The sequence below is a fragment of the Oryctolagus cuniculus genome, chromosome 17 (genome assembly GCF_051225735.1).
Source record: "Oryctolagus cuniculus isolate XC-2025 breed Fujian yellow rabbit chromosome 17, ASM5122573v1, whole genome shotgun sequence".
NCBI lineage: Eukaryota > Metazoa > Chordata > Mammalia > Lagomorpha > Leporidae > Oryctolagus > Oryctolagus cuniculus.
The window spans coordinates 23,133,043-23,158,169 of record NC_142883.1 but is presented as its reverse complement, the minus strand read 5'-3'; the positions used below and the strand labels follow the sequence as shown (position 1 = coordinate 23,158,169).

General features: G+C 57.8%; 1 protein-coding gene and 1 long non-coding RNA gene across 4 annotated transcripts in view; one reads left to right on the top strand and one right to left on the bottom strand.

The window, feature by feature from the left end:
- The first annotated feature begins 1,710 nt into the window (after nt 1-1,710).
- LOC149121142 (uncharacterized) lies at nt 1,711-3,341 on the top strand. Its single transcript, XR_016224164.1, has 2 exons — nt 1,711-2,173; nt 3,122-3,341. It is a non-coding gene; the product is annotated as an uncharacterized LOC149121142 (long non-coding RNA).
- Nucleotides 3,342-4,721: 1,380 nt separating this feature from the next.
- Nucleotides 4,722-25,127, bottom strand: part of PLXDC1 (plexin domain containing 1) — a 46,276-nt gene continuing 25,870 nt past the window's right edge. For all 3 annotated transcript variants that reach the window (XM_089318077.1, XM_070060762.2, XM_008271394.5), the window contains exons 8-14: nt 20,380-20,475; nt 17,597-17,678; nt 13,493-13,553; nt 12,568-12,700; nt 12,250-12,285; nt 7,489-7,649; nt 4,722-5,946 (exon numbers count right to left, since the gene is read on the bottom strand). In XM_089318077.1, coding sequence (XP_089174203.1) covers nt 5,827-5,946; nt 7,489-7,649; nt 12,250-12,285; nt 12,568-12,700; nt 13,493-13,553; nt 17,597-17,678; nt 20,380-20,475 — 689 coding nt within the window. In that variant the 3' untranslated portion in view covers nt 4,722-5,826. The remainder of the gene's footprint in view (nt 5,947-7,488; nt 7,650-12,249; nt 12,286-12,567; nt 12,701-13,492; nt 13,554-17,596; nt 17,679-20,379; nt 20,476-25,127) is intronic.

Below are 25,127 nucleotides of genomic sequence, written 5' to 3'. Positions count from 1 at the left end.
GTCTTTGCTATTCAGTCTTTGCTATTTAGTAGCTGTGTGACCTTCAGCACGCCTCTTAAATTGGCACTTAATGAATGAGGATCAAATAAGCAAATAAACAAGCACACAAGTAAACAAGCCACCTGCCTGGATCTCCGTTTCTTCACCTGGGCAATACTAGCTCCCAGGGGCTGGCATTGTGGCCCAGCAGCCTGTTGTCTGTGACCCTGGCATCCCATATGGGTGCCAGTTCAACTCCCGGCTGCTCCACTTTTTTTTTTTTTTTTTTGATAGGCAGAGTGGACAGTGAGAGAGAGACAGAGAGAAAGGTCTTCCTTTTGCCGTTGGTTCACCCTCCAATGGCCACCGCGGCTGGCGTGCTGCAGCCGGTGCACCACGCTGATCCGAAGGCAGGAGCCAGGTGCTCCTCCTGGTCTCCCATGAGGTGCAGGGCCCAAGCACTTGGGCCATCCTCCATGCCATCCTCTACTGCACTCCCTGGCTGCAGCAGAGAGCTGGCCTGGAAGAGGGGCAACCGGGACAGAATCCAGCGCCCCGACCGGGACTAGAACCTGGTGTGCTGGCGCCGCTAGGTGGAGGATTAGCCTATTGAGCCGCGGTGCCGGCCAAAATATATCTTCTTAAAAAAAGAAATAATGCCTCCCAACAGGCTGTGCTCCTGTAGGTAGGGCAGTTTCCTGGACACTGCTTCCTCTAGCTGGGCTCAGAGCTGCCCTGATGCAGAGTCTCGGGTGGGCGGGTCTGAGGTCTAACTCCACCCAGCTAACCCCAGAGGGAGTGGCCACTGCTTTCTGCCTGGAGCTCTGGACTCCAGAGTGTCAGCCAGTGCAGTGGGAGGAGCTCCCTGGCTGGAGTGACTGACTGATCGCCCCAGGGTGCCTGGGATAGAGGAGCTTCCTGGGTTGAAGGACTCTCAGCCTCTCAGCCTCTCAGCCTTAGAAGCAAAAAGGTCCCGGACAAACGAGAACTGTTTGTTCACCCCATCAGGAAAATGGAGGAGACAGGGATGCTTCGGTCTGAATCGCTGTGTGAACTGAAAGAAAAAGGAGGAGGAGGAAGAGGAAGAGGAAGAGGAGGAGGAGGAGGAGGAGGAGGAGGAGGAGGAGGAGGAGGAGGAGGAGGAGGAGGAGGAGGAGGAGGAGGAGGAGGAGGAGGAGGAGGAGGAGGAGGAGGAGGAGGAGGAGGAGGAGGAGGAGGAGGAGGAGGAGGAGGAGGAGGAGGAGGAGGAGGAGGAGGAGGAGGAGGAGGAGGAGGAGGAGGAGGAGGAGGAGGAGGAGGAGGAGGAGGAGGAGGAAGAGGAAGAGGAGGAGGAGGAGGAGAAGGAGGAGGAGGAGAAGGAGAAGAAGAAAAAAGCAGGCGAGGCGAGGCTGCTTGCTGAAATGCCACCGAGGACCATGGACCCATTGTCTAGCACCTTCTGGAGAAGGCTGTGGCTTGGCCCACGTCACACAGCGACTCGGGGGCGGGGCCTGGAACCAAAGCTCCGCTTCCTGATGCCCCCTGTAGCTCAGCACCTTCTCCACCAGTCCACACTGCCTTTTCTAACACATTCCTCTTTATTTGGCTAACACGGCATGTTTATTTATAAACTGGCTTGTTCAGAGCCTGAAATTTGGCATGGTTGGTTTTGGCTGTGGGGAGCTCAAAATTTTCCTTTGTTTGGGTTTGCTAACATCATGTTTTGTGAGCAAAAAGCACAATGTAATAAAAACACAATGAGGCTGTAAAGTTGCTTGAATGCAAAGCCTCCAGAACTGTGGCAGCATCAACCTACTCAGATTCGTTTTCTAGCACTGGATAGCAGATTCAAACGCAGGAGGTTGACTTCCAGGGATGCACAAGCCCAATCTACACGGCCCTGATGTTTCCCTGGGAGGTGGGGAAAAGCACCCTGGGTCGGCCAGGAGCCTGAGGCCGCTCCTCCCTGTCCAAAGGCAGGTCCCCAGCTAGGCGCCAGAGCCAGCAGCAGCCATCAGGACTAGGGTGGGCGATTTGCAGAATGCCACCCAAATCTTTAGTACTTTATTTTGTGCACAGAAAAAGTGGACTGAAAGACTGCTATTGACATCGAGTGAGAATCTACGGAGAGAACCTGGGCTAAATACAAGGATGCAACGCAGTCAGCAGAGCTGGGGCCCTCCGCCCACAGAGCTTTCGAACTACAGAAATTCAGGTAGGTTTTTGGAGAGAGAGAGAGAGAGGCTGCAGTGTCTCTTTCTCACAGGAGTGCGGGTTCTCATGGCCAGGGAGTCCGGGAGCAGCCCGTGAGCCCCACAAAGTGCCAGCCGAGTCTGTTCCAGGACTCAGAGGAGGGAGTCTCCGCCCCGCCCACAACCGGAAGAGTGAGCGGTCAGCCCCAGTGGTGGTGGCCACCCTGCCTTTGGCACACGTTGTCTTCATTCAGCAAACCCAGCTAAGGGCCAAGCACAGCTGCAGCCTTTGGAGCTGTAACTCCATATTTTTAGCAACAAAACCGGAGTGTGTGCCCCTGTGTACATGTGTGCACGCACACGGGGATCTATTACACAGGGGAGCTCTGGTAGACTGTGCAGAAGTAAACATTGTTCTTCAGAGCTTCATCAGGAACCTGTAACAGTGACTGAAGTATCTTGTCAGCCTCAGGCTCTTGGCCGAGACCTGAACAAGTGGCCTCCAGAGTCATGGGCCTCCTTGGGGAGGTGGAGGTGGGGGGCAATTACCGCCGGAGGGAAGCGGCCATCTGCAAGGTGGCCCAAACCTGGGGAACTCCTGGGCATCGAGGCTGATGCTGAGCTCACGTGCACTTGTGTTCTGGAATCAGAAACCTGGGGGTCTTACTGGACAAGGCTACACATCTAGGCGTGGTTGGATGAAGGTGACAGCTTGCGCTTTCAGCCTGATCCTGGGGCCCTGTTGTACCTGATGGAACAAAGACATAGCTCAGCCATTCTCCTCCAACTCTTCCTAACAGTGCCAGCCTCTGCTTGCTTCCTCATACTCAGGCTTTTTGTTAGTTCCTTCAGAGTTCTGCTACAGGGACTGGCCACAGTTGCACATCAGGTTAAGCCACCACTTGCAACACTGTTGCAATCCCATGTTGGAGCGCTGATTCTAAATCCTGACTGCTCTGCTTCCAATGCAGCTCCTGCTGATGTGCCTGGGAAAGCAGCTGATGATGGCCCAAGTACCTAGGGCCCTGCCACCCATGTGGGAGACCTGGATGGAGTTCCACCTTCCTGGAGTCTGCCTGGCCCAGCCCTAGCTGTTGTGGCCATTTGGGGAATAAACCAGCACATGAAGATTCTTTCTCTCTCTCTCTGTCTTTCTCCCTCTGTCACTCTGCCTTTCAAATAAATCTTTTTTTTTAAAAAAAGATTTTATTTATTTATCTGAGAGGTAGAGTGACAGAGAGGAAGAGACAGAGAGAAAGGTTTACTATCCACTGGTTCACCCCCTAAATGGCTGCAATGGCTGCAGCTGGGCCAATCCAAAGCCAGGAGCCAGGAGCTTCTTCCAGGTCTCCCACGTGGATGCAGGGGCCCAGGACTTGGGCCATCTTCTACTGCTTTCCCAGGCCATAGCAGAGAGCTGGATCCAAAGAGGAGCAGCTGGGACTTGAACTGGTGCCCATATGGGATGCTGGCACTGCAGGAGGCGGTTTTACCCACTACACCACAGTGCTGGCCTCAAGACAGCCTACTACACCACAGCATGGGTCCCTCAATTAAATAAATAAATCTTTTTAAAAAACAGAGCTCCAGGACAAACAGCCCTTCTCAGACCTTGTGATCTCTGTGTACAACATGGAAGGCCCCTGGGGTCTGCGCTTCATTTCTATTGAGTGACACATTCACAGACCCCACCCCCAGGGTCCCCAAAGACACTGCCCGGGGAAGGCACCTGCCAATGACTTGCTTTCCCTGGAGACCGTACGTGTGTGGCAGTGGTGAGGAGGCCTGGGAGCCCACATATGTGAAGTGCCACATGGCCCGGCGAGACTGCCAGCGACTCTCAGAGGAACCAGAGGCTGGCATGTGTCTCAGTGGCACCTCTTTGGTTCTTCTGGCTGTAAAGAAGTGGCTGCGTGCTGCCCAGCAGCTCCGCTCCCCTCACTGTGCCACGCCAGGGCTCGGCCGGCCTTGCTCTGACCGTCACCGGGGCCAGAGTGGGGAGCGGCCATCACTGCCCCCATCCGCACTCAGTGTTCCTTCCCGCCCGCTCGGTTGCCGGAGCTCCGACAGGGGTGAGGTGTGCAGCAGTGTGGGCGTGTGTGGGTGCCTGGCGGCTGGTGCTGTCCACTGCTCAGGAATTGTCCCCCTGACCATTTTAGACACATGAAGGTCATGGACACTTTGTCCATCCACCAAGAGCAAAAGACACCCTGCAAGTGGTGGGGCGGCCGGGAGCCCAGACCATTTCCATGAGGGTTCCGCTGCAGACCTGTGTGTCCTGCCGAAGCCAGGAAAGAACCCCACTCGTGGTCTTCCCCACACTCCCCCAGCCCCGCCCCTCTCCCAGCCCTTCCTCATCTGGTTTCCGACTCTGACTGTCATCAGTGTCCTCACGGAGGGAGAGGAGGCACGGAGTGGCTGGGAATCCTGCGCTCAGTGTCCGGCCGCATCTGGCTGTGCGGGCTTCCTACCCCCGGCCCCACCACGCACAGCAGACCGCCCTGGACACAAACTTCCGTCTTCCTTCTCTGTGTCCTCTGTGACACGCACAAAAGGCTGTGACTCGGTGAGTACTGTGATTTAACCTTTATTTCTGCTGATATTTTTTGCTCTGAACGAGGGTGAGCCATAGATGTGAGTGACGAATTCCCTCAGAAGCATTCATTGCTGGGACAAGACTCCCTCCAAACCAGGGCGAGCCTGGGAGCCCGAACTCCCCACCTCCAGGACTTTCTGTGGAACCAGGGAGATGGAGGCCGCTTCTAGGTCAAGGTCGTGCGTGGAAAGCCCCGCCCTCCTGTGCCAGCTCCCTCCATCCCCATCCTGCTGGCAGCTTCGCCTCTCAACAGCACTCAGCCAAGTGCCCTGCTGGGGACATCTCCCGGGGCCCTCTCGCCACCCTGTTTGCCTTCAGCGGCCACAAAAGTCTAGTTCAGAGAGGAGAAATAGAAATCAGGTAAGCCTGCCGTTGGGCGTGCTTCCCACCACTGCCAGCAGGACAGGCCGAGGAGTACCACGGGCCCAGACGTGTCATCCAGTGAGGCGCACGCGGCCGGCACGGCACAGCACGCCAGGCCCAGGGCTGGCATAGGCCATGCACATCTGAGGCGGAAGGGGCGATGGAAGGGAGCCAAGCCCGAGCGTGCAATCCCGACCTGCACATGTTTTCCTCCAGGGATGGACACCAGGGCTGAGGGCAGCCGGCCCCGTGTGTGGCAGCCAGGGCAAAATCCTTCTCAGGGTGTCAGAGCCTTGGAAGCTGGGGCCAAGGTCATGACTCCATAGCCAGGAGGACCAGCTCTTGAGTCTATGGGCCCTGGAATGCATCAGCCCCAGTCTAGGCTTTCGGTAGCGCTGTCAGACACAGGGGCTCCAGGTAACTGGGGGCAGGGCATCCAGGTTGGAGGGGCTCTGGGACAGTGACCACTGACAGACCCAGAGGGAAGGACCCGAGCATCAGACGGGGTGAACTTGGGTTATTGTCCCTTTAAAAACTCACACGGTTGCTTTTCTGTGCCCTCAGCAAACCGCAGCTCAGGCACCAGGAGCCACTGCCTCTCTCCAGCCCAGGGCACACTGGGAGGAGGCGGTGTGTGTGTGTGTGTGTGTGTGTCACGGCTCCCCTCTGCTTTGACCTGTCTTTGTGGGAGTTCCTGGGTCCTGTTTGCTGGGGCTCTCAGCACTGCTCTGCCTCCACGAAGCCCTCCTTCTCGTGGCCTGCAGGCTCCACCTCCGTGTAGGTGGAGTGGTTGGGGTGGTTGCGGAACTTCATGGCCGGCCAGTGGTGCGGTCTCCGCTGCGGGGGGTGCAGAGGCAGAGTCAGCGGGTCTGGCCTTCCCAGGGAGGACCCCACCCCCAGCGTAAGGCACCAAGACTCTCCCAGGGGCCACAGGGTGTTGGGAGCCAGGTGACATTCAGGGCCCCTCTCCCCAAAGGATTCCCTGCCGTGATCCCTGGATCACCGGGAAACCTGCTGGGAGCCAGAGTCTGGAGGGAGGACATTGTATCCCCCACTGCGTGGTCTGCAGAACTCACAGCCAGAAGCTACAGCAGTAATCGGGCAGAGGCCTGAGACTGTGGAAGGCAAGGCAGTAGATCAGAAATGGCTGGAATGATCTGGAAGGCTCTGGAACTGCCAAGAGAACCTTCTAGGTAGCACAGGTCCTGTGTCACGGTCCAGGAGGGTGGTGTCCAGGGCTTATTCAAATTCAGACTCCCGGGCCCCCAAGACCTGCTGCATCTGATCTCTGTGGCGTGTGGTGTCTGCAGCTTGCAGGAGATCCCTGGCTGCTAAAGATCTCAGAATGGCTGAGTGGGGTTCATTGTTTTGCAGGAGAAAGGGGATGGGGTGGATATTTGACACAGCAGTTAGGACACACTTGGGATGCCCACAGTCCATATTGGAGGGCCTGGGTTTGAGTCCTGGCTCTGCTTCCAATCCCAGCTTCCTGTTGGGCACATCCTGAGAAACAGCAGGTGACGGCTCAAGTGCTTGGGTTCCTGCCACCCACAAGGGAGACCTGGACTGAGTTCCAGGCTCCTGGCCTCAGCCTTAACCAGCCTGGAGCATCGCAGGCACTTGAGGGAGAGAACCAGTGAGTGGAAGGTCTTTCTATCTCTGTGTCTCCACCTTTCAAATAAATGAATGACAAATTTAAAAAGGAAAAGAAATCCAGTCATCTAAGCAGAGAGGCTGGGACCACCCAGGCTTCCAGGGAGAGAGGTCAGCTGGCTCCTGACCCCAACAGAGGAGACAGGTCCCGGAGGGGCTGTACCATGGTCAGGTGGGGAGGTTGGCGGCCAGAGCCACTGAGCCTCATGGCCCAGGGTGACAGGGCTGAGCCGCACTCCCCGCGCTGCGCCTCACTGTGTCATCACACTTTGGGACACCCCAAAACTGCAGCATCCCAGAGAATGCTCCCAGAGAGGACAGCCTCCATTCTTCCGGCTCGTCCCCTTTAACCCAGAATGCCCACCGGAGCAGACCAAAGAGGCAGAGGTCTTGGTCCCCTACAGCCTTGACTTCAGTTCAGAGCCCAGAACATGGGCGTGAGAGGCCACGATTCCTTGGGGATGGACTGCCAGCCCCTCTCCCTCCCTCCCTCCCTCCCTCCATCCCTCCCTCCACCCCTCATCCCTCCCTCCCTTCCTCCTCCCTCCCTCCCTCCAACAGAGGGGTTGCACCCAAGAGCATGAGGGCTGAGGATGATGGACAGAAGGGGCTCTGGGGGCTGAGCCTGGGAGGAGCTGACGGCTCGGGTTTCTCAGGGGGCGTGCCAGAGGGGTGAGATGGGGAGTAGCAGGCTCAGGATGGGCCGGTGCATGATTCTGCACTGACCTCGATGAAGAACAGGGCGGCATTGGAGGTAGGGTGACCGCTGATGTAAATCCCAGCCAGGATGATGGCCGCCACGAGAAGGACTGCCAGCGCCACGCCCACGGTGGTGCCCAGGGGCACCAGGGTGTCCTGTGACTTGGGGGACAGGTTGTTCTGGAGGCCTGAGGAGAGACCATGAGGGCAGGGAGCAGGGAAGAGCAGGCTAAAGAGTCAGGCTCCAACACAGCCCCAGGGGTGACGGCCGCTCAGGCCTGTGAGTCCCCTTGTCAAATCCAGGGCCGGGGGTGGGGTGGGGGTGGGCGTCGCAGGACGCATCAGGCGAGGGGCAGTGATGTTGGCTTGGTGCCTCTCAGGGGGTCCCCAATATCAGTTACAAGTTGCCCCGATGTCTAGGGAGGCTCCTAAGAGAAGAGCCCTGTGATACCCGGGCCTCCTAAGTGCTGTCAGAGAATTCACTAAGGGCAGCTAGTGGTTAAGAGCTGGAGATCTAGAAGCTGGGGGTGGCGCTGTGACGTGGTGGGTTAAGCTGCACTCCCAACACCAGCATCCCATATAAGCGCCGTCACGGGTTCAAGTCCTGGCTGCTCTGCTTCTGATCCAACTCCCTGCCAATGCACCTGGGAAAGCAGTGGGAGATGGCTCAAGTATTTGGGCTCCTGCACCCATGTGGGAGACCTGGACGAAGCTCTGGGCTCCTGGCTTTGGCCTGGCCCAGATCTGGCTGTTGTCATTTGGAGAGCAAGCCAGGTGAGCCAGCAGATAGAAGACATTCTCTCGTCTCTCTGCCTTTCAAATAAATAAATCAGTTTTTAAAAGATTTATTTATTTATTTATTTATTTGAAATTCAGAGTTACACAGAGAGGAGAGAGGAAGAGAAAGAGGTCTTCCATCCGCTGGTTCACTCCCCAACTGGCCACAATGGCCAGAGCTGCACCAATCCGAAGCCAGGAGTCAGAAGATTCTTCTGGGTCTCCCACGCGGGTGCAGGGGCCCAGGGACTTGGGCCATCCTCCACTGCTTTCCCAGGCCGTAGCAGAGCTGGATCGGAAGTGGAGCCGCTGGGACTTGAAATGGCGCTCATATGGGATGCCAGTGCTTCAGGCTGGGGCATTAACCCGCTGTGCCACAGTGCTGGCCCCAATAAATCTGGGTATGGGGGGCGGCGCTGTGGCATAGTGCGTAAAGCTGCTGCCTGCAGCGCCAACACTTCGAGACCCGGCTGCTCCACTTCCTATCTAGCTCACTGCTAATTCGTCTGGGAGAGAAGCAGAAGATGGCCCAAGTCCTTAGGCCTCTGCACCCACATGGGAGACCCGGATGGAGCTCCAGGCTCCTGGCTTTCACCAGGCTTGTGGCTTCAACCTGACCCAACCCCAGCCATTGTGGCCATCTGGAGAGTGAACCAGCAGATGAAAGTTCTGTCTGTCTGTAACTCTATCTTTCAAATATATAAAACTATTTTTAAAGATTTATTTATTTTACTTGAAAATCAGAATTGCATAGAGAGAGAAGGAGAGAGAGAGAGAGAGAAAGAGAGAGAGAGAGAGAGAGGGAAAGTCTTCCAGCCACTGGTTCACTCCCCAATTGGCTGCAATGGCTGGAGCTGTGCTGATCTGAAGCGGGGATCCAGGAGCTTTTTCCAGGTCTCCCATGCAGGTGCAGGGGCCCAAGGACTTGGCCATCTTCCACTGCTTTCCCAGGCCATAGCAGAGAGCTGGATTGGAAGTAGAGCAGCTGGGACTTGAACTGGCACCCATATGGGATGCCAGCACTGCAGGTGGCAGCTTTACCTGCTACACCACAGTGCCAGCCCCAAATAAAATATTTTTTTAAAAAATGAAATCTGGGCCGGTGCCACAGCTCAATAGGCTAATCCTCCGCCTGCAGTGCCAGCACCCCAGGTTCTAGTCCCGGTCGGGGCACCGGATTCTGTCCCAGCTGCTCTTCTTCCACTCCAGCTCTCTGCTGTGGCCTGGGAGTGCAGTGGAGGATGGCCCAAGTGCTTGGGCCCTGCACCTGCATGGGAGACCAGGAGAAACACCCAGCTCCTGGCTTTGGATCAGCACAGTGCACTGGCCACAGCGTGCTAGCTGCAGTGGCCATTGGGGGGGTGAACCAATGGAAAAAGGAAGACCTTTCTCTCTGTCTCTCTCTCTCACTGTCCACTCTGCCTGTCAAAAAAAAAAAATGAAATCTGGGGGGCTGGCACTGTGGTGTAGCCGGTAAATCTGCCACCTGCAGTGCTGGCATCCCATGTGGACGTGGGTTTATGTCCCAGCTGCTCTACTTCTGATCCAGCTCTCCGCTATGCCCTGGGAAAGCAGTGGAAGATGGCCCAAGGCCTTGGGCCCCTGCACTCATGTGGAAGACCTGGAGGAAGCTCCTGGCTCCTGCCTTTGGATTGGTGGAGCTCCGGCCATTGTGGCCAATTGGGGAGTGAACCAGCAGATGGAAGATCGATCTCGCTCTCTCTCTCTCTGCCTCTCTGTAACTCTGACTTTCAAATAACTAAATAAATCTTTTAAAAAAATGGAATCTGGAACCTGGCACTTGGGTTCTCATCACCACTCTCCCACTCACTAGCTGTATAACTTGGGTAATGTATTTAACCTCCCGGTGTCTGTGACCACTGCTATAGACCAAGAACAGCAATAGCCACCATGTGGTGGTGGGGGTCACTGTGAAGGTTAAACAAGGTCATTCACGTTCGGCACCAAGGGCCAAGCACAGCATCTCGGAGGACCTCAGTAGTTGTTGGCCAGTATGGAAGCAAATGCCCAGGATTTTCCTTGTCGCTGTCCACCACCAGATTATACTTCCTGGAGGGCAGGGACACTGTCTTATTCATCTCAGCTCTTAGAATAAGTGGAGCATGGGGCCAGCGCTGTGGGGCAGCAGGTTAAAGCCCCGGTCTGCAGCATCGGCATCCCATATGGGTGCTGGTTTGAGTCCCTGCTGCTCCTCTTCCAATCCAGCTCTCTGCTGTGGCCTGGGAAAGCACTAGAAGGTGATCCAAGTGCTTGGGCCCCTGCACCTGTGTGGGAGACCAGGAAGAAGCTCCTGGCTCCTGGCTTTGGATTGGTGCAGCTCCGGCCATTGCAGCCATCTGGGGAGTGGACCAGCAGATGGAAGACCTCTCTCTCTCTCTCTCTCTCTCTCTCTCTCTCTGTGTGTGTGTGTCTCTACCCCCCTCTGACTTTTTTTTTAATATTATTTATTTATTTATTTGAAAGTCAGAGTTACAGAGAGTGAGAAGGGGAGAGAGAGAGAAAGAGAGAGAGAGAGAGAGAGGTCTTCCATCTGCTGGTTCACTCCCCAGTTGGCCTCAATGGCTGGAGCTGTGCCAATCTGAAGCCAGGAGCCAGGAGATTCTTCCGGGTCTCCCATGTGGGTGCAGGGGCCCAAGGACTTGGGCCATCCTGTACTGCTTTCCCAGGCCCCGGCAGAGAGCTGGATTGGAAGTGGAGCAGCCAGGGACGTGAACCAGCGCCCATATGGGATGCCGGCACTGCAGGTGGCAGCTTTACTGTTACACCACAGTGTCGGCCCCCCTCTCTGTAACTTTCAAATAAATAAAATAAATCTTTTCTAAAAGAAGAAGAGGAGGAGGAGGAAGAAGTGGACTGGTACAAGGTCTCCAGGACGAACTCTGTCCTGTGTGAGTTTAGAAAGCGGCAGGCACTCAGCACCTCCCTCCCAGAGCAGGAGAGCGAGGGCTGTGCACGGACAGTAGGGCTGGAAGCGCTCCCAGTCCCCCCCACCAGGTGAGGAAATGGAAATGCAGAGAGGGTAAGTGATTCACCCAAGGACTCGCAGCTCCAGGGACAGCTGCCGGGAAGCCGGGCTCCCTGCCCTGACCCAGGCTGGCTATTTGCTTCCTCACCCCACCCTGAAGGGCCGTGGGGATAGGGAGGCAGCAATCGGAAGTGAGCGTGTGGGAGGCAACAGAGGGCGGGATGTCCCCCCTGTTCAAAATCAGTGTCCTCACACCTTTTTCTCTGTGAGCAGAGAAAGCCCAGGAAAGAAATATTCCCAGATTTTGGCGCGCGGCCCATGCCTCAACCTGCCAACAGGGGGCGCAGCTGAGCGACAGGCCCCAACCTAGACCCCACATCAGACCTGGCTGCCAATCAGCAAGCAGACAGCCAGGGATTCAGCTGCTGAGCGCTGATGGAGAGCCAGGGGCCTGGGGCCCAGCCAGCACGCAGCGTCCACACAGACCCAAAGAGCCATGGCTGCAGCTTGGTAAGAAATGCAGTCACACTGTGCGGTGTTAATAACCGCTCCTCTCGCAGGCACCCCAGGTAGCATGCAGCCCCGGAGCCAGCACGTTTCCATTCCCACTCTCAGGGTGTCTGCAGCAAGGGCTCGGCCAGGGGAGACGGCCACTCGCCATCCGGGTAATCCCGGGGGGAGGGGGGGCTGGGGCAATCCCACATTCTGGCACCTTCTGTTTTGGACAATTTCTATGTATTCTCTGCTAACCCAAGCTGGGACCCGAAGGGAACTTGATGTGAACAGAGTGATGGCCACAAGCCCCACCAGCCATCGGCTCAGCCCTTCCTCTTCCTCCCACACCTTTCACGGCAGCCAATGTGGATGGGCAGAGGGGCTGGGAAGGGGCCTGTGCCCACCAGGCAGGAGGTCTGGCACGCTCAGGCTGTGTCCCTCCTTCCTCTCCATCACAAAGAAAGGCCCACCAGCTGCGGCGCCCTCTGGTGGCAGGAGAGTGTCCCCAGAGGCAGCAGGTCTGCACTCACCGTCTCCTGCTGCGTAGGGATTCAGCTTGGTGTCATCTTCAAAGAGAAAGGACGGAGGGGCGAGTTAGTGGGGTCCGCGGCAGCATCTTAACCCCTGCACAGAAGCCTGCATCCTATATCAGGGCTCCTGGGCTTGAGTCCGGTTCTGTTTCCTACTTCAGCCTCCCGTCAGTGTGCACCCTGGGCGGCAGCAGACTGGCTCCTGTCTCTGAGCCCCAGCCCCTCACCTGTCTCGCAGACCACGGCAGCGAGGGGCAGGTAGGGCCTGGGCAGTCTCTCCCCAGGGCTCGCCCACTCTCACCCAGGCTCAGGCCTTACCTTCTGGAGTGAGGCTGTCCACAGACAGGGAGGAGGTGGTGGGGAGGTCTCCGTCCAAGGGGCCAGAGGAGCCAGCGGGGGAAGCCGAGTAGTGATCCTCGTCCTGGAAGTCCTCGCATGTCCTGCCCTCGGCCTGCAAGAGAGGCCCGGGATGCTTCCTGAACCAGTGCAGTCCCTGCACGTGTTCGACCGACCTCCCGCTTCAGCCTGGAAGCCTCCTGGCTGGCAGGGCCGCTGACCAATGGGCTGCTTCAAACCCTGCCTGGAGGAGGGAGCTGAGGCACTGGTGACCAATAAACAGAGCAGCTCTGGACCTTCATCGACAGCCAATGGGCAGATGCTAGCCAGCAAAAGCCAGCTCACGGGGTGAGCAAAGCAGGCTGGGGTGAGTATGCGGGAAAGGCGGGAAAAGCCTGGGAGGTTTGCGGTCAAACACCGGGCCTGGCCCAGTCCAGCAGTGAGATGCCGGCCAAGTCGTTCAACTATTCTGAGCCTCAGTTTCCCCTCTGATGAAAGGGGACAGAGGGTTCCGCTTCTGGGGTCATGTTAAACAAGAGTGAGTGTAGGGCCGCCCACAGCAAGGAGCTTGGCACATGCGCACTGGCATAGCAAGAAAAGACCCAGAGGAAGGCAGGGAAAACGTAGCCATGGATGAATGGAAGTGGCTATGCCGCCATAAGGGGTGAGCACTGGATGTACCCCACCCAGAATCCCAGCGCTGGGTGTTCTGGAAAATTCTAGCAGTGAGAAGGACCTTACGTGGGAGTCTAAATGGCAGGTGCCACCTCACTTCCAGGATGATTGTTTCCTGGAAAGCCAGAGGGCTGGAGCCTGGGCAGGTGCATCCTCACTGTCACAGAGGGCTAAGGGCAGCTTGAGGAGAGGGGCCGCTGGCAGCCCGCCTGGCCCTGCTCCAGCCTCTCACCTCCTGGGCACAGCCGTAGGCCAGCCACTCCTGGCGGTAGCGGTCAAAGCCACTGGAGCATCTGCGGGGACCAAAAGATCAGAGGTGTGAGGGGACAGACAGAAGCCGCCCCCTTCCTTCCCCTGCTCTGTAAGGAGAGGGGCTGAGCTGCTGGCGGCAGGGTGTCCACGGGCAGGTGTCCTGGGCACTGAGCAGCCCTGGGACCAGCAGTCAGACCTTCCTGCCCCTCTCCTCCTTCCCCAGCAGGAGTGGATGGTGTCTGGGGCTTCCTTGCCCTCCTGAGCCCACTCCCCAGCCCGAGGCCACTGCCTAGAGGTGTGCACAGGACACTGGCTGCACTGCCTCACCTGTGAGGCCAGTACAGCCCCCTGCCTGTGTGTTGAGTCAGCAGGGAACCACGCTGTGGTCCCAGCGGGAGGAAGCCCAGCTCGCTCACACGGCTGGATCCCTCCCTTGTAGTTGCTGGGGGGGGGGGTGCGAACTTGTGAGGGAGGGGCTTGGTCGAGGTGGGTGTCCACAATCTCAGCTACCTGTCCCCGTGCAATGGCTGAAGGGTGGAGACCAGGGTCCCCCCAGGGTCTGGCAGGGACCAGGCTGACCAGGGTCTCCAGATTGGGTGGTAGGGGGGATGCTGAGCAGCTCAGTGGGGCTGGAAGACACCACGTGCTTCCCCAGGGAAGAGGTGGCGTGCGGATGAAGAGAGGGTGTTCTCTGCTCCTCACTGGCGCCAGGGGTCTCGGCCCAGCCCCCTGCGAGCTCAGGGACGAGGGTGCGGGAAGAACGACGTGGAGCCACACAGGCTGAAGCAGTGCTGAGTTAGCCCGGCACCGCCACGCCTGCCCGGGGCTGAGCTCCCGGGGGACTGCCTGCCAGGCCTTCCCCGTGAAGGTGCCTCCAGGGGCGCCTGTGGCTGCTGCGGTGGCCAAAGGCACCCAGCCACACGCATCTCCTCGGCCGTGACTTTGGGGGATGGCGACGGCGACTGCTGGAGCTGAGAACTCCCGTTTCTCACAGATCAGGTGGATCCTTTCACGGACAGAGCTTTGCTGTAGATTTAAGCAGCTCATCCTAAGCCCTGATTCAAACAAGGGCGTGAGAAATGACCGCTTAACTAAGCGTCTCCCGAATGCCAGCTGCACTGCCCCAGGCCACCTCCTGGGACCCTCACCACGACCCTACTTTCTGGAGCTGATGCTGGGTTGAGGTTGCCCTGGGACTCCAGGCTGGGTCCGAGGGGTGCAGTGTTAGATGACTGACCGGAAGACGCGTGTCCAAATCAGCCCCAGCCCCAGCAGGGAGGGGGAGCCCTTGGAGGGCTGGGGTGGGGGCAGGGCGGGGAGGGGCGGGGAGCAGGGAGCCAAGGATTGAAAGCAGCTGTGGGCCAGCGCTGCGGCTCACTAGGCTAATCCTCCACCTGCGGCGCCCTGGGTTCTAGTCTCGGTTGGGGTGCCGGTTCTGTCCCGGCTGCTCCTCTTCCAGTCCAGCTCTCTGCTGTGGCCCGGAAAGGCAGTGGAGGATGGCCCAAGTGCTTGGGCCATGCACCCACATGGGAGACCAGGAGAAGCATCTGGCTCCGGATCAGTGCAGTGCCGGCCGTTGCGGCCAATAGGGGAGTGAACCAATGGAAGGAAAACCTTTCTCTCTGTCTCTCTCTCTCACTGTCTAACTCTGCCTGTCAAATAAATAAATAAATAAATAAATAGCAGCTGTGGGTGGAAGCGACCACATCAGCCAACCCCACAGACCCGGCCTTGCTCTCTATTTTTTAAAAATTTTTATTTATTTTCATTTTATTTGGAAGGCAGGGGGAGAGAGAGAGAGAGAGAGAGAGAGATCGATCTTCCATTTGCCAGGTCACTTCAACAGCTGGGGCTGGGTCAGGCTGAAGCCAGGAGCCTGGAACTCCATCCAGGTCTCCCATGCGGGTGGCAGGGACCCGAGGACTTGAGACATCACTGCTGTCTTCCAGGGTGTGGGTCAACAGTAAGTTTGAATCTGAAGTGGAGCTAGAACTTGAACCCAGGCTCTCTGACGTGGGGTGCTGTGTCCCCCACCCCCAGCTTACCCACGTGCCAAATGCCTGCCCTGCCCCTTGCTTTGAGGGACCTGGTTTTAGCTCTCAATTGGAGACCCTGGAGAGCTGGCAAGGAGGGGCCCTGGGCCAGGCCTCCAGCGGTGGCCCCTCTGACGGTGCGTCTGCACTGTGGTTGGCCACGGCTGACGTAACCACAGCAAAGGCACAGGCCCCGCCTTCCAGCCCTGACCAAGTCACGTGGTCTCTGAGCCCGGCGAGCGCAGTACACGGGCATCACGTGGCTTTGCGCCTTTTGCTTTCCCCTGACCCATTCTGCAGTTTGCCGTGGCTCAGCTCCGCTGGGGCCTGAGTCAGGCGGTGGCAGCCGGCCCCAGGATCCCAGGGCTCCTGGCTCATCCTGGTTACCTCCTGTCGCTAAGGCCCAGGTCCCACATTTGAAAGTGCACGTGATGGACAGCTCCAGAAACCAGGTCCCGGGGACCTGGGTGCCGGAGGGTCATGTTCAGCGGGTTGAGGTGGGCACCAGGGATCTGCATTTAACAAGCCCCCTACAGGTGACTTTGTGCCTTTCACACGAAGATCCCGGAGAGCTCTGTAGAAATGCTGTGTGCTATTGGAGGGGTTTAAGTAAAGGTGCATTGGGGGCCGACATTGTGGCACAGCAGGTTAAAGCCCCGGCCTGCAGTGCCAGCATCCCTTATGGGTGCCAGTTCGAGTCCCAGCTGCTCCATCTCCAGTCCAGCTCTCTGCTATGACCTGGGGAAGCAGTAAAAGATGGTCCAAGTCCTTGGGTTCTTGTGCCAGTGTGGGAAACCTGGAAGGAGCTCCTGGCTTCGGATCAGCTCAGCTCTGGCCATTGTGACCATTTGGGGAGTGAACCAGCAGATAGAAGACCTCTCTCTCTCTCTCTCTCTCTGTCTCTACCTCTTTCTGTAACTCTGTGTCTCATATATTAAAAAAAATCTTTAAGGGAAAAAAAAGGGAAATATCTCATTTAAAAAAAATAATGGTGCATTCCTTAGTCACATCTCCCTCAGTGACATAGCCTCAGCCCATTCCGCAGGGCAAACAAACTGAGGCTCAGGAGAGTGAACAAAGGCCCAGCTGGTGGAAGAGCACCTAGAAGGCCTGCCAAGCGCCCGCCCCTCTCCTCCAAGCCCTGTGCGGGGCGGGCTGCCTGTCAGGACGAGAGCTATTTCTGCCCCGGATGTTGGCAAGGAGCAAAGGGAACGCTGACGGGTGCACGACAGCTGCCTGGGAGCTCAGAGACTATCATTTTGCAATTTGCAGGATCACCTTAAGGGCTCTGGTAATTCCTAAGGTTTTCCACTCTCATGAGAACACTGGTCCCCAAAGCAATCATTTTATTTGCTCCCCTCCCGCCATTTATTTATCTTGGACAGAGGAACAGAGCTTGGAGCAGGAGCCCAGTCTGTGAGGAAATGATTCAAAGCAAGGAGTGGAAGAGCAGTTGCATTTAAGAACTTTATCCTTGAAATCAAATCTCACTCAGAGTTTCCAAAACCGGGCCAAGACAGCTGAGAGTGCCCCGCCCCCCACCCCGGCCCCAACTTGCACCATGCCTGCAGCGCCCACGCCTGGTTTCCAGGAAACACTGCCTCAGCCCAAGAAAGACCTCAAGGTGCTGTTCAGGGGCCACTCCGTCCTTAAGCTGGCAGTTGTCACGCTTGTTGGCAGACGGGCACCATGGTAAAATGCAGATTCCTGGGCTCTCTCCCTGAGAGCTTGATACAGAGGGGCTGGGGTGGATCTGCCCGCTGACCAGAGGTTCTCAGGGACTCCGGGAGTAGCGCTGGCTCCAGATAAACCCTGCCCTCCCCAGGTGTGAGGAGGGAGCTGCAACAGCTGGAACCGCTGCATGGTCTTTCCATCACCGAGGCCACGCCCTGCCACACCGACACCTCGACCAGGCACAAGCCTCAGGGAGAAGCTCTCCTCCGCGCCCTTCTCGCCCCAAGGTCGGGGCCACCCTCATGTGGGCAGACTGTGGGCAACGGGGTCTGAGGCCAGAGTGGGCCGTGTCACCCACGCCTGCCCTGGGCACAAACCTCTGTAGGACGTGGCACCAGCTGCAGTTGAAGTTCAGGTCCGAGGCCATGCAGGCGTCACAGCTCTGATGCTGCAGGCAGGCTGCAAGAGAGAAGGCAGGCAGTGGCCGCTCGGCGCGCGACTCCCGCGCACCCCAGGGGTGCAGCTCCTGGGCCCTCGCGCCTCTGATTTCGCAGGACCTTTGAGCTCATTCGCGCGGCCCCCACTGAGTCTGCCCTATTCCTCCCTTCCTTCATCACCAGGGGCACAGGCCTTGAGCTGGAGCCGGGCACCCCGCAGCAGGGCCTGACCCGCGCCCTCATGGGGCACAGAGCCGCACAGGAGACAGACGCTCAGCGAGTATCAGACAAGGTAACCACAGGCCTCTGCTGAGGTCTCCGGAGGGAGGTCCCAGAATGCTAGAAGTGGGTGCGGGGCGGCTCCCCCCATGGCCGGCGGCGAGGTTTCCTACAGCCACAGGGTTGAAAGCGACTTTTACAGGTCAGAGGGTTAAGGGAGCAGAGAGGTAGGAAGAACAAGTCTGGAGCTGGGGTGCCCAGCACGGGGACCGTATCTGGGATTCGTGCTGCCTGGTAGACTGGCTGCGAGGATGAAATGACACCCAGGGAGGCCCAGTCACGCGCCTTGCTGTGACCACTCATGTACTCATTCCTCTCAAGGAACCCATGAGGCAGCGGGGGGCCGGCTCTCGGTGAGCAGCGGAGAGGCTGTCGTGGGCCCCGTGGCCACCTCAGGCCCTCTGTGGGCACCCCGTCCTGTGTCTGCCATGGTGTTGCAGGCCTTGGCAGGGGGCATGGGAAGCCATGGGTGGGAATAAGCAGCCAGACAGGTCCCTCACGCCCTGGGCCTGGGGATGACCGCTCTCCAGCCGCACGGCCCCTGACATGCAGGGCGGGGCTCAGGGTGGCACCTGGCAGTGGCTGCTGACCCCAGGTGCTCTTGGCGTCCCCACGTACCAGAAAAGGGACACGAGGCTTGGAGACAGTCGTGGCTCTAAGAAGGGGCAGGAATGGGTTTGAATTAGGATCTGCCGGAGCCTAGAGCTCAGCCTTGAGGTTCCCCTGTGACCTCCCCCTGCCTCTGCCCCCACCGTCGCCCCAGGCCTCTCTGTGCACCCTGGGAAACAGCAGGTGAGGGCTCAAGAACTTGAGTCCCCAGTCCCTATGGGAGATCCAGATGGAGTTCCAGTTTCCTGGCTTCGGCCTGACCCAGCCCCGGCTGTTGCAGGCATGGGGGGGAGCAAACCACCAGATGGAAGATCTCTCTGTGTTGCTGTGCCTTTTATTTTTAATTTTTTTAAAAAAGATTTGTTTATTCATTTGAAAGGCAGAGTTACAGAGAGAGAGAGAGAGAGAGAGAGAGAGAGAAGAGAGAGAGCTCTTCCATCTGCTGGTTCACTCCCCGAATAGCTGGGGCTAAGCTGGGCCAAAGCCGGGAGCCAGGGACTTCCTCCAGGTCTCCCACATGACTGGCAGGGGCCAAGATACTTGGGCCATCTTTCACTGCTTTCCCATGTGCTCCAGCAGGGAGCTGGATTGGAAGTGGAGCAGCCGAGACTCGAACTCGTGCCCATATGGGATGTCTGCATCACAGGCAGTGTCACAATGAGGGCCCCTTGCTCTGCCTTTTAGATAAATAAAATCAACAAGTGTCAAAACGATGCTGCTAGCGATGTCTGCGTCCCTTATCAGAGTGCCTGGGCCAGGTTCCAGTTCTGCGCTCAGTTCCAGCTTCCCGCTAACGGGCGCCTGGGAAGCAGCAGGTGATGGCCCAGGACTGGGAACATCCAGACATCCACAGGGAAGATCTGGATGGAGTTCCTGGCTCCTGGCTTCAGCCTGGCCCAACCCTGGTATTTGGGGAGTGAATGAGGGGAAAGAGGCCTTTTGTCTGTCTGTATGCCTCTCTCTCTGTCTTTCAAATAAGTCAACAATTTTTTTTAAACTTAACAAGCACAGAGGCCCTGAGCAGCCCGAACATCTGCTGACCTTTACTCCGTCTGTCCTCTGACGTCCTTCATGGCGCTGAATACACACAAAGGGGGAGGGGAGGGGAGAAGAGGGGAGGGGAGGGGAGGGCAGGGGAGGGGAGGCTCCAACGCCCAGCCCGTGTCCCAGAAACGCACTCCCAGGGCGGCTCACTGCTTCCGCCCCAGCCCCAGCCCTGTCCTCAGACGTCCTTGCTCCTAAATGTGGCTGTGTCCACGTGCTGGGACTGGCGTCCACGTTCACCAGTGCTCTCAGGCGTCCAGCCTCAATGCAGGCGGCCCCTCCTCCTCTTCTCCCGGCCACCCCCGCCCCCGCCCCGGGGAAGAGAGGAGAGAGGTGAGAAGCCCCACAGAAAGCAGGCAGAGGAAGCCAGGAGGTACCCTGAACCAGGCCGAGACATCCCAACCCTCTGAAAGATGCGAGTGGGGGTGCTGTCCTCCCCTCACTGCCCCCACTGTCCTGCCGCACCTCAGTGGTGACAGTGACGATGACAGACTTGGGATCACTTCCGTCCCAGTGGCCGCCCCCGGGGGCTCGGGCTGAGTGACCTCAAGCCCCCTCCTTCCCGGCTTTCAGTTCTGAGTTAATACCCAGAGTGTTGTCCTATCTCAGGCACACACCACACCCAGGACCAGACCCACCGCTCAGTGTCACAGCTCAACCCTGCCTGCACGCGTCTGGCCCCTCTGCCAGCTCTGAGAGGGGGCCCCATGTGACATATGCAAAGTGAGGTGGCTGTGCCCCACTGGGTCAGTGACGAGCCTGGGACCTGCACCCGCATGGCCCCTACTCACTGGGCAATGGGGTGAACTCCACAGCCGACGTGCTGGTGATCTTGCTGGGGTCCAGCTCCACGCGGTGGTATTCAAAGATGGTTCTTCGCTGAGATTCTGAAAGGCAAGCACAGCCCGACGTCACAGCCTGACACAGCCACAGGCCCCTGAGGCCTGGACTTGGTGCCTGGCGGGGGGTTAGGACGAAGCTGTGGAGGGCAGGAAGCAAGCCCAGCACCCTGGGGTGATGATGCTGGCTTTGCAGAGACAGGAGGGTGGGGTGGACCTTGAGGAGGGCGCACTGCTCAGTGCAGGGGCCTGGCTGCCCCTGGGGCCAGGACACAGGAGACCCCATGCTTCCCCACGCCACTGTGCCTTCACAGCTGCTGTTCCCTTCACCCATCATGCTTTTCCAGCCCGTCTCCCCTCGTCTGCCCACCCTCACAGATCCAGCACAAGGGCTACTTCCTCTGAGCAGCCTCCTTGCCCAGCACTCAGACCAGGGCCCTCCTCCCCTGCACTCACTACACCATGTGGACATGAGGCTCTATGTGGAGGGTGGGGGTGTGACACTGTGAGTCTCTGGTCCTGAACGTGACCCGCAGTGAGCGCTCTGCACATGTGCAGCTGGACAGGCTGACCTTTGCACCTGTTGACCACATGCCCCACCACCCCCTCCCAGGTGGAGACTTGAGCAAGGGTCAGGCCGAGAGCCAGGCTTGAACCCTGCCCAGGTCCCCACAGAAACTTCCTACAGGATCTGAGTCAAGAGACCTGAGTTCAGGGTCTGCTTTTGGCTCGCTGGATGCCCGGAGGCAAGTCATTTGGGCCTCAGGTCCTTGTCTGTGGAGTGGGAAGACAGAAACACCTGCCATAGCCCCTTTCGAGGAAAAAACTGGAATTGCAGATGAAAAGGCGCTTCCCAAAACAGCAGCTGGGGTGCCCTGGCACCTCCCACTGCGCCACCACACCAGCCGGACTGGGGCTGCTGTCCTTCCGCTCTGGAAGGCACACAGCCAGCGGTCACAGAGCCTAGCAGTTTGGTTTCTCCTGGGGAAAGGGCCACGCCGTGTGTGGCTTGCCCAGCGGCCCGCCCACCACATGCACATCTGGAAACAGCATTCCCTTTGGGGAACTGTGCCCAGCCCAGTCCCAGTCCCCCTGGGACTGCATCAGAGCCAAATCTTTTTTCAGGATCCCGCCTCCCTGGCCAAACAGCGATTGGTCCGGGGTTGGGCATCAGATGTGATCTGCACCAATCAGAGAGCTTCCCTGGGACTTTTCCGCTCTCTGATAGGGAAGCTGAGAAGATGCAGGAAGAGAGAGAGAGAGAGAAGCAGGAAGTGCTGCCGGGATGGGGTGGGGTGCTGATGGTGTTCCAGGTTCCGGAGTCCCGGGACCTGGCCTGGTGCCCACTTCCCGGTTATTCAGCTGGCTCTTTTTTTGGTAATGGGGCCACTTCAGTGTTCCCCAGCGGGCCCCCTTCCTGGGTAAGCCGGTTTGAATCGGCTTTTCTCAGAGCGGGTGGGGGCAGTAAGTCTTTCACTCAGCTGGTTTGCAGCAAAAGCTTCAAGGGGGCGGGGCTTCCACGGAAGGGCGGGTCCTGAGCCGGCCTGGACCCCACCCCCTGCCCCCCCTCCGGTGTGAAGAATCTAGGAGAGCGTCCAGCGCTGAGCAGGCTCTCAGCTGCATCCCATCATTTCTTCATCCTCAGTCTTGGAATTGCGCCCTCCTACTGAACTCAGGATTGAACCCAGCTGGCCTGGCGCCAAAGCGAGTTTTCCTCTGCCACACGGTGGTGCCCAGCTGCAGGTTCACGGCGGACCCCTGGGCCCCAAAAACCTTGGGCCATCATCCTGAGCAGTGAAAAGCTGCTCTGGCTTTGGGGGCCTGTAAAGACCCCCAGGAACTAAACAGGAGTCAGCATCGGGGAGCCTGTGCCTGCAAGGCCAGCACCATCCATGGCCCTGTCCCCAGGAGCCTCCATCTGCCACCCTCGGGTCACGCGATGCTCCCGGCCGAGTGAGAGGAGCAGGAGATGGGGAGACTGAGGAGACCATGCTCCTGATCAGAGCTGGATCTTTTGTAATAAGCTTTTCTCTCCCTTCCTTCCATCCCAGGAAGGATCAAGGAACAGGCCACACCTTGGGACAATAGTGAGAAAGAGCGGGCGGGATGAGGAGTGCCCAGGTAGGCGCCCACCAGGTGAGCACTGCCAGGCACCAGCTTTCTGAGAGATGGGGCGGGGCACGGCTTCGCCAGGTGGAGAGCTGTCAGGGAATGAAGTCGAATTTCAAGGGCTGGTGCTGTGACACAGTGGGTTAAGCCACCACCTGTGCTGGCATCCCACAGGAGCCCTGGTTCAAGTCCCAGCTTATGATCCGGCACCCTGCTAATGGAGTTCCAGGCTCCTAGTTTTGGCCTGGTCTAGCCCTGGCTGTTGTGGCCATTTAGGTAGTGAACCAACAGATGGAAGACCTTTCTCTCTGTGTCTCTCTCTCCCTCCCCCCTCCCTCTGTAACTCTGCCTTTCAAACAAATAAATAATTAATTAAAAAATCAAATTTCACTGCCATTCACTTCACAAGTGGAGAAGCTGAGATTCAGAAAAATTAACCCACGGGCTGATAATATTCTAAATAACACATTATAATTTATCAAGACTGGGGCCTGTGCTGTGGCGTAGTGGGTAAAGCCACTGCTGGTGGTGCAGGCATCCCATATGGGCGCCGGTTCAAGTCCCGGCTACTCCACTTCTGCTCCAGCTGTCTGCTATTACCTGGGAAAGCAGTAGGACATGGCTCAAGTGCTTGGGCCCCTGCACCCACGTGGGAAATCCAGAGGAAACTCCTGGCTCCCGGCTTCAGATCGGTGCAGCTCTGGCCATTGTGGTCATTTAGGGAATGAACCAGCAGAATAAAGGTGTCTCTCTCTCTCTCTCTCTCTCTCTGCCTCTGCCTCTCTGTAACTCTGCCTTTCAAATAAATAAATAAATCTATAAAAAAAAAAAAAGGAAAAGAAAAGAAAACGCAAGTCACAGCAAGAACTAGGTGAGCCCCCCACGCCAGGCTGGGAGCAGAGCTGGGTGGGGCCCCAGGCACAGAGCAGTGAGCTGGGCTCTGCCAGCAGGGCCAGGAGAGCGGTGGCAGGAAGGGGCCAGGGTGGGCGTGTGGAAACGTCTCTAATTGAAAACATGGGCTCCCAACAACTGCCAAGTGTTTGAGGGTACAGCTGTGGGCCTGTTTTAATTTCTTAATACACAGTCCTCCTGGCCCGCTGGAGACGGTCGCCTGGTGGATTCCTTTGCCAACATCTGGGGCTCAGCCGCTGATGACGCCCATCCCCGTGACTAACAGATCCTCCCAGGGACAAGATGGGGGCAGCCCCCAGGCCGCACTACTGGCGGTTTGAGACTTCTGTTTTATCTCTGTCTCTAGTCTACAACTCGGCAGTACCAAGGCCAGACGCTGAAAGCCCTGCCGCCCACCTGCCCAGCCAGGAGATGGCGCTGGCTTGAACTTAATTCAATGCCAGCTGCCCCTGGGAGAGCCTCCAGTTTGACCAGAAGTCCGGAGACAGAAAGGCCCAGCCACAGACTCCCTCCAGGCACAGATGACAATGGCATTAAAAACGTCCCTGGGCCGACGCTGTGGCGTAGAGGGTTAAGCCACCACCTGCGACACCAGCATCCCGGTTCACGTCCCAGCTGCTCCACTTCTGATCCAGCTCCCTGCTAATGCACCTGGGAAAGCAGCAGAGGATGGCCTAGGTGTCTGGGCCCCTGCATCCTCATGGGAGGCCTAGATGAAGCTCCTGGCTTCAGTCTAGCACAGCCCCAGCCTATGTGACCACTTGGGGAGTGAACCAGCAGGCGGAAGATCTCTCTGTCTCTCCACTCTCTCTGTAACTCTGATTTCCAAATAAATAAATAATCTACAAAAAAAAAAAAAAAAAAAAAAAAGTCCAGGGGCCATACTGTGGCGTAGCGGGTAAAGCCATTACCTGCAGTGCCAGCATCTCATATGTGTGCCAGTTCGAGTCTTGGCTGCTCTTCTTCTGAACCAACTCTGCTATGGCCTGGGAAAGCAGTAGAAGATGGCCCAAGTCCTCGGGCCCCTGCACGCGCGTGGGAGACCCAGAAGAAGCTCCTGGCTTCAGATTGGCGTAGCTGCCAATTGAGGAGTGAACCAGCAGATGGAAGACCTCTCTTTCTCTCTCTCTCTCTCTCTCATCTCTCTGTGTAACTCTGCCTTTCAAGTAAATAAATAAAATTTTTTTTAAGTCCAGAAGATGGCTAGGGGAGCAGTCTCCATGCATTTGTTCATTGCTTTGCTCTTTCGGTCACGCATTCAGTCAGTCATCTGCAGCCCCAGAGGGACCCCATGGCGCTCTCAGCTCAGAGGCAGAGGCAGGGGGATGGCTCCCAGCATTAAAGCCAGGTAGAAAAAAGGGCAGAGGAAGAAGAAAAGGCGAGAGGGAGCAAAGCAGCAGCAAAACAGAACAGGAAGCGAGGGAAGCCCCACGGGGATCCAAACCCTCCAATTTTAGAGTCCTGTCTCAGGGCAGGCAGGTGCAGGGAACGGCAGAGCCGCTCCTCCCCAGCACGGCTGCCCCCCAGCAGGGCACTGGGACCTCCGCCCCGCAGCCGACACAGAGGACGCAGAGGCCTCTGGCACCATCTGGACTCAAGTGGGCCTGAGAAAGGCAGGCTCTAGCCTTCATCATAAAGCCGCTAACCAGACCTCCAGCGCTCCTCATGCTGTGGCTCTG